General features: G+C 40.3%; 1 protein-coding gene across 1 annotated transcript in view; it reads right to left on the bottom strand.

Moving 5' to 3' along the window:
* Positions 1–4,298: 4,298 nt before the first annotated feature.
* LOC104469133 (ubiquitin carboxyl-terminal hydrolase 7-like) overlaps positions 4,299–8,981 on the bottom strand; it is a 13,458-nt gene continuing 8,775 nt past the window's right edge. Inside the window, exons 11-13 of the mRNA XM_010083519.1 lie at positions 8,746–8,817; positions 7,734–7,824; positions 4,299–4,898 (exon numbers count right to left, since the gene is read on the bottom strand). Coding sequence (XP_010081821.1) covers positions 4,792–4,898; positions 7,734–7,824; positions 8,746–8,817 — 270 coding nt within the window. The 3' untranslated portion in view covers positions 4,299–4,791. The remainder of the gene's footprint in view (positions 4,899–7,733; positions 7,825–8,745; positions 8,818–8,981) is intronic.

Here is an 8,981-nt window from a genome sequence, read left to right as displayed (position 1 = left end):
TGCGCGGCTTTCTGCTCCGAGAGGCACGAGAACCGCCGGCTTTAGAGTACACAGACTCCCGTCTGCAGCCGGCCAGACTCCTGGACCACCGCTCAGCGGGTGGTTCCAGAGCAGGCTGGGGTCTATGCGGGCAGCTGGTGACACCACACACCGAAGATGACACATGGCCCTGCTGAAGATGAGAACAGCAAAACCAGGTGATACTGTTGAAGAAAACTGTTGCTATTAGCAAAGCAGAAACTGTTTTTAGAGCAAGCACAGTGTGACGCAGCATCCCACGCCTCATCAGCTGCAATGCCCAAAGTGATGCTGATCACCATCACGGAGCCTGAACCAGGATTCAGTGCCAGGATCCCACTTAACAAACCCTTCCCTGGCTGTCCTCAGGCCACGAACATGGCACGTGCTCCAATTAAACCACTCGGAAACAAACTGTCCATTATCTGTGTCTGAATTATTTTTATACATTCAGACACTCACAAGCTCTAAGAAGAGTACAGACGGGGTAGTGCAATTTCTCAGGTGAGGTATTTCTACAAAGGAGCTTTTACGATGACTCCGTGGCCCTGAACAAAGCCCAGAGCCAACAGCTCCCAGCCTCCGCGCCCAGCGCTGCAGTGTGGGCAATGCCCCGCGCAGCTGCCCCGCCTTCACTCCGGGCCAAGGCCAGGAACTCTCCATCCTCTGCGGAGCCACTCCACTTTGACCTAATGGGAAAGAACACCGCAACGGTTAAATCCAACACCCAGCCAAGCAGTTGTCAACCCAACAGGTTTTGTAGCGTTTCACACTTTTTTTGAAATGTTACAATTTTGCTCCATTTTAAAATCTGGCTGTGAAGCAGCAAGCTTTGCTTTGAAGTAGTGGTAAATAACAACCCAGGTTGGATAACACTTAGGAGGAAAGGCGCACAAGCAAAAATACCTAACAAAGAAATTATACAGCTATGATTTAAAATGTGCAGAAGACATTTAACAGAAGTGGTTAGAACATGTTTACACCAATATTTGGAGGCACAAGAGCTTACACAAATATTTAATAAAAAAGAAGGCTTCAAGCTACAGCCTGGTGGTTCACAACTTTAATTTCCTGCCCTGCTTGGTACACAGCTAACTTCAGCATCCCCTGGGACAGAAAATAGCACAGATTTGAAGCCAGATTCAAGCATATCACACATGAACATTTTCCCCTTTTTCTGACCCTAAAGACCAGGCTGGTTTAAAAGCCAACAATAAATGACACCACAACCCCCACACACCAAACACCAACCCTGCCTCCAAATCCAAATGCTTGTTTAATTCTTCTGAGAAAAAACAGAGTTAAAAACCTGGAAATTGCCACAGAGGCCTGCATTTACCTTCTTGCCAGCTCTCTCTGTTATCAAAGTCATTCTTGACACACAATTCGGTTTTGCAAAATTTATCTCTTTCATCTAACCAAAATTACCCTGCCTTCTGAGAGACCCATCAGCTTTCACTCCCCATCTTTCCTAAAATGAACGGACAAGACACCAGCGCAGTGTTTATCCTAGGCTATTTTATTTACAATATACACAGTTCCCACAGGAAACCATTTCTCACAAAGGATATTAAATAGCAAAAGCATGGCGTAGCTCAGACCTGGGCCCGGCAGCCAGCACAGCGCCTGCAGGAGGGGCTGGTCCAGGCTCCGGGGGGGCTGGGGCGGGATGCCAGTGCCAGCTCCGGAGGGCACCAGCGGAGGTAGATCCAGTACACGGGAGGCACCGCGTGCTCTGCATATCCTGCGGTACAGCATCGGCCCCATCCCTCCAATGCGTCTTGCGGCAGCACAGGGTCGTTGCTGCTTAGTTCGTTGCTGCTAAGCAAGCCTTCCTGTATCAAGGGTGCTTTTGTTGGCTGGCGCTCTCTAGTCAGCAGCTATGTCACCGGTGTGATTTGCTCAGGTTTCACAGAATGCCTTTTGGACTCGTTTAGGATGAAAGGCACTATGTAAACCTACAGGAACACCACTTGCTACTTTTGTAGGGAGAATTCCGATGGGCCAGTAACATCATGTTGGTCTGATGCTGTTTACCATGAAAGTACATCCTTATTGCTTAACACTTATATTATCATTAACTCAATGCACTTGCTATTATCCAGATAATTCCAAAATCTGAATAAGAACTGGAAAGCACAGTAGTTTTGGAGACTGTATTCTTGTAAAGTTTTTAGAATGAATTAAATAAACATACTGCACCTGAGAAAACCTCCTGTGTTCCTCTGCTCTTCATAGGTGTGTGTTTCCACATGTGAATAAAAAGCTACTTGTGCTCCAAAAAAAATTTCATTAAAAACTTGTTATTGAAAACTGCATACGGAATGCCTTAACGAATCATCTTTTCAAAACTAGTGTGGGAACAGCATACCGAAGCACGTAAAAACTAGTCATGTAAAAATCAAAAAGGCACAAAAAATTTACTTTGTTAGTGATATTTTCTTCTGAAATAGGAAGAGTTGTGATATCTTAAGATATTCCCTAAAAGCTGCCAACATCCCATAAATCAACATGAGAACTTACTGACTTTTAGATACAAGCTCTATTTTATATCAGTCTACCGTAACATTAAACTCACACAATATAATTAGGGCTTACTACTGCTGACCGGTCTCTGATTTTACAGAAATATTTTGAATACAAGTCCTGACACCTACTGAAGGCCTGGAGAGACAATCCAAGTACTAGTAAAAATACCACTTGGATGGTGGTGTAATTCTCATGAGTTGGGTGCCAATACAAATCAAAGGAAAACTTTATTCACTTAAGGCATGACATTTAAGCACTTCCCTATACCTGTAACCTACGCACTCAGATACCAAAAAACCAAACTACTAGTTTGCCTTGATTGGAAATAGGAGACAGTTAAAAGCACTGTAAGATATAAATTAATAATCATCTGAATCCATCTCAGAAAACAATGTAACGGCCATCACATGTACAGAACCCCTACTAAATGTTTATTGATAGGAAAGGGAAGCTTCTAAGCACTTTCTGTTTTGGTTATGAACACAGGAACGCATTACGGTGGGCATCTATTACTCTATTAAGAGAGCTTACCTTTAGAGACTCCAGATTTCACCGTATGCCATTTATAACATTAGACTTGAGAATCTGGACCACAAAAATTCTGTGCAGGCAGACAGAGTCAAGTCTACCACAAAGACTCTACTACAAGCTTTACAAACAAACTAGTAAAATAATTTTTCGATTTGTCTTACTTGTACATGGCTCCTTCCTGGAAAACCTTTTATTTGTTAAGCTCAAATGTGACTAGTTAAGAGGTTAAAAAAAAAAAGAAAAAGAAAGAAACAAAACCAAACTCCAAACCCCAAAATAATTAAACAGAAAAACTCACAAATTTTCCCCAAAACAACCAATACGAGGGTTATACAATTGTCAAGACTTAAGAAAAAAAAACCCCACACCGTTAGCAAAACCTCACAAATTAAAACATTTCCCAACACACTATTTCCAAGGAGAGGAGAAATCTTCTTCAACATCCATGTCATCACTCACCGAAGAAAAATTTTATAGAAAATTTTATTCAACATACAACATTTTCCAGCAAAAAAAGGCAATATACAGGAAGAGTTGTTGTACACTGCGGCTACAGAAACAAAATAAAATACTGGAAAAGAATGTAAAATTAAGTGTGAATTGCTGATTCTATCTTTACTGCACTCAAAACTAGACACGCGGCTGGCATTAGCTCCAAAATAAACGGAAGCAGTCTGGGGATTGAAATAAAACTACACACAATGAATATCAACATCAGTGAAATTCACTTGCAGACTCACCCAACAAAATTAACCTCCAAGTGTTAAATTGTACATGTTCATTCATTAAATATACAATTTCATTTTTTCTTTTTTTTCTTCTTTTTTTCTTTTTTTTCCTCCTTTTTTATACAAAGTCAACAGCTTACTAAACACTAGTGAGCATGCCCTCTGTGCTAAAAGGCTATTTCTTGTGTTTTCCCCATCTCTTCCCATGTTAGCTAAATTAATGATATTCATAATCCTTTCACTTGCTTTTGCCAACTTTTGAGTGTCATTCTATTTGCCAGAAGATGGCATAATAAATCACAATGGTATTTACCAATGGTTTGAAATTTCATAAAGAGATACAAATATCTCTTTTTAGGACTCAGGGCATCCACTTGGCAAAACGGGATGCAAAGTAGTGACTAAATTAAATGAAAACTAGTTTATTAAAAAAGATTCTATGCAGCTGGAGGAGACAAAAATCCCGAATAAGTGCCAACAATGTACACAATGAAGTAGAGATTGCTATTTATTGATGATGTGAGTTTTTTTGCATTTACAAATGCACAAAAATGTCATTTAAAGTATAACTGAAGGAAATAAATCTGATGTGAGTCTAAACATAAGACTTACTAGCTGCAGTGATGGTGAACACCATACTGGGAAGGGCAGCCAGCCAGCTTATGCCATCTATAAACGTACTACAGACAAATATTTTGCCAATGTCAACTCTTCTACTAAACTCTTCCCTCATTATGCTGACAATTGCCTTGCATTACGTTTACCATAAAATAACTCTCATTGGCATCCAAGCTTTATAAAAACACCTTCATTTTGCTCAAAAAGGGCAGTCAATAGATACAGAGAAGCCAAACTGAACAGCCTCAACAAAATAAAATTAACATCAGCAGCAAATCCTCTTGCTGAAGACTTCAGATATAGTGCACGTGTACCAAAGTTCTACAGTTGTTAAAAAGGTGCACACACACATTTATTTTTAAGTCAGTCAGTTATGGATTTTAATAGCTTTTTCAAGGTAAGTGTAGCGACTTCTCTTTGGGGCTTTATTGAAATGGTCAAGCCCTAGCCATGGCCTTGGATGAGACATGTTGCCTGGAGAGAAAAAAGAGAAAAAAAAAGTTATAAGACTAAATTGGAAAGTTTCCTTTACACAAATGACTCCTGTGTGCCCTGTTCACAGTTTGCTATGAATCACAGTGTATGGAAGAGGACTTCAGAACAGTCCCTATGGTCCACAGCCATCCCGGCGTCTTTCCTGATGGCTGCTTTCCTTCCAGTAATACATTTTACAGCTGTTTCTGGACCAGGTAGCTGTTTTTTGTCCTCTTCAGTCACTTACAGGAGTTTACAGAAGTGTGTACTAAAGCAAGAAAACTCCTGTTATAATTTATGGCCACAGGCACAAAGTACCAGCTTTCACCAAAGTGCTGAGCCTGTTTGAAACAGGAAGGCATCCATCATCTAAATATGACAACCTAGAGTATTTGCCATATATAAGTTATCTCTATTGTATTATTCTTATCATGTGGTTTAAGTGGGAATATTTGTTAAATGCATGCAAAATGCACATAATCAGTTAATTAAGAAATCATGTAACTGACCTCCTCATTTTCTGAGAAAAAAAAATTAGTCATATTTAGATTGAAAAGAAAACACACCTATTTTTTCACTTGTTCAACCAAATATGGTTTTATCTACCATTAGTCTTCATGACAAACCACAGTACACATACTTCTTGCAAATGGGGGAAATTCTCTTTCAAGATGTCCTCAATGCAGAGCATCAAATGTTCTTTGAGGTGAAATGACAAAGGCAGAAATTCAATAGCCCCCCCAGCAAGAAAAGCACGCTCCTGCATTCAAAGCCATCAGCTGCAACCACTAAAGCATAAAACGCTTGACCTTTTTGGTTGCTTCCATCTGCATTTTTGGATATATATTCTTCAATCTATATTATTTGTCTTTTTGTTTGACATAATGGTTAATGTCAAATATAAAAGAGAACTGCCAATCTTTCTGAGATGACATGAATGCCTTTCAAAGAAAGAAATGAAGTCCTACACTGTTAGCGCCAGCACAATCATCGCTAGAGTGCATTTCTGTACAAGCAGAGGGACACTATTGAAATAAACTACATCAGTCAAAGTACGAGAATGCCAAAGCTTTGGTTCAATCAGCCCAGCCCATGTTAAAATTTGGCATTTTTGAAATGCATGAGCCCCACACCTTGAGATACTTAGATAAGAAGGCATTAGAGCATCATATTATCACCACATAGGAGAATTTCAGGGGGGTGTGTTGGAGGTGAATTCTATCAAAGCGTATTACATTGAAGGGGTAACTTCCTGTGAACTCTCAAATTAAAACCTTTTAATCTTACATTCCCTACAGCTCCTACAAACAGTCCAAGTTCTCCCTTTTCCAATGTCTGCCACGTTCTGTACTTTTGACCTGGTTACCTAGTCTGTCTTTCCCGTTGTTTTGGCAATACTGGCTCTGCTTTGCTCAGCAAGTCTGACAGTCCATTTCAGACTACTGCCTTCCCCTTCCTGCCCCTAGAAAGATGACTCACAGAATAAAATCAGGACTCCACCTGCACTGAGCACACAAGAGAGCTTATTTGTCCGTGGAGAAATGTCCACCTCCGAGTCTGTCAACAAGAGACCCCTCACAACTAGGGCCGAGAGGCCCCTCCAGTGACACACATCTCTGCTCACGATGACTTGTGCAGATGCAGGCATTCAAAGCTTTGGCAAGTCCCCTCATACTCACAGCCACGAGCCATAAATCTGTCTGTGTAACATACCACAACAAGAGGACTTTTTGCTGGGTTCCTGCAAAGTACGCACTAATGGTACCTAACTCTCTGTGGGTTCTGAAATAAATGGACAGTTACAGGATTTCTTTACAACTGTTACCTAAATCCAGAACACAGCCTGAAAAAAATCAGAGAAGTCTGGCCCTAGCAAAACCTGCCAACAAAAAACACGAGCTCATAATTGTCAGAAAAATAGAACTGCAGAGAGTAAGTTGTCCTCAGTCTCACTTCTACCAGACAGAGCAGCTCACAAAAAGCAACACTCAGCTAAACTGGGGAAAAAACCTGATGAACTCAAGGCTTTCAAGAGAGCTCTGGCTGCAGATTCAAAGGTGCCATTCCCAGCTGAAACTCTCAGATGATGACTGTGGTGGAACTGCTGAAGGATTAACCTGGTTTCTCCTATGTGTAATTTCCTTAGAGAATAGAGCTTTAAAAACTATTCAAAAATAAACAAGATGATAGACCATCCACAAGCAGATTCAGAACAGGGCTGCACTTCTAGCTTGGTGAACAACCCCTTAGGAAAAGAAAATCTAAACAGCATCCTGCTCACACATGTAACATTCTTGTCAAGATTCTTCAGATTCATTGAAGATACCAAGAACAAACACAAAGTGTCTTCAATGAATATGAGAATTCAAATACCTCTTTGCAGCACACTTAAAATAAACAATTTATAGGAATAACACCAGCACATCCTCCAATAACGATGTGAGAATCAACCACAAAAGGGAGCAGATGGTCAATACAGATAAGGTGCAACTGTAACTCTCTTCTGTGAAGTATGTTATACTGATATTTACCCATTTGGTCACTCAAATGCAAACTTTTAACTCACAACAAAACAGATTATTTATTTATGTGCCTATACAATACATACTCTCAGACTAACATATACACATAACGCAGTTAAGAGTGCACACAAGTGTGTGTGTGTATATATATATATATACACACACACACACACACTTGCTCAGTTACTACCTATAATGTATGTCCTGCAAAAAGAACAATCTCTGCATCCTGAGTTAACAATAATCACATTATAACAACTGGCAGAGCAACTTCAGCAGGTCAAAAGAATAGTCAGGTTGTCAAACAACTCACCAGGTTGGGGCTCAAAATCTTTCAAGTTCACTTCATACTCATCTTCATTGAGATATTGGTGTCGGCCCATCATTACAATTGCAAATTTAAACTATGAAAAGAAAGAAAAAAAATATCAAACAACCCTGGTAAGATATTGCATTAAAATAAAGCCTTCAAGTCTATAATTTCACAATCTAACTTGCAGCTGGTTCTAAGTGTTATTCTTCAGGGGCTGATAAAGGCCAATCCCCTTTAAAAGCTTCATGAACAACCTCGACAATGGGATAAAATGAATTATCAGGAAATCATGAGACTGCATCTCGAATACTGCGTCCAGGTTCAGGCTCTCCAGGGAAAAAGAGATGGCAACAAACTGCAGCAAGTCCAGCGACAGTCCAGTGAGACAGCTGGGGGCTGGAGGCCATGGCATACACGTAACTACGGAAAATGGGTTTGTGTAGCCCAGAGAAGAAAAGGCTAACACAGCCAGCTAGTCTTCCACCGACAATTGTTAACATAGAAGCAGACTCTCCTCAAGAGCTGCACAGCAAACGGACAAGAGGCCACCATCATCAGTCGCAAAATGAAGAATTCAGATTACACGTACGGAAAACAAGTGTCTTCACAATGATAGCAGCAATGCTCTAAAATACAGTGTCCAGAACATGCAAGAATTCCCATCCTTGGAAGTTTTCAAATTGCAACTAGGTAAAACCCTGAGCAACCTGACTTAACTTCAAGCTAGTTCTGCTGTGAGCAGGAACCTGAAGCATGTGGCCTCTAGAGGTCCTGCAACATCTAAGCTTTTCTACGTAACTTTAGTGTTTTTCTGAATATCTCTTTTGATGTAGGACAGAAACACCACTCCTACAAATCCCACCTAATTATTAGAAAAAGCACTACTTAAGTCAAGAAACTGTTCTATTGATCAAAATCTACACTTATCCCAAATCTGTGGTGTTCCAACTCTGAAAGTAAACTCATTCAGGCTCTACAATCAGCAATAAAACCTCTCCCAACTTGCCATTACCTTTTCAAATTCTTTTTCTTGTATGTCCAGCATTGTCTGAATCCGCCTCATAACCTCTCTGAAGTGTTCACCCTAATAATAACAAAACAATGTTAGTATTAACAATTAGGAACTTTTTGTAGCATGCTTCTGCACGCTGCCTATGTAAACTGCCCAAAAAAAGGGATGGATACCATCAACTTAAAGATCAATAATATATAAATTGTCATTTTTCATTATCCCCTGTCTCAGCAGGA

Source organism: Pterocles gutturalis, unplaced genomic scaffold (assembly GCF_000699245.1).
Source record: "Pterocles gutturalis isolate BGI_N339 unplaced genomic scaffold, ASM69924v1 scaffold49760, whole genome shotgun sequence".
NCBI lineage: Eukaryota > Metazoa > Chordata > Aves > Pterocliformes > Pteroclidae > Pterocles > Pterocles gutturalis.
This window is presented reverse-complemented; position numbering and strand designations above follow the sequence as displayed.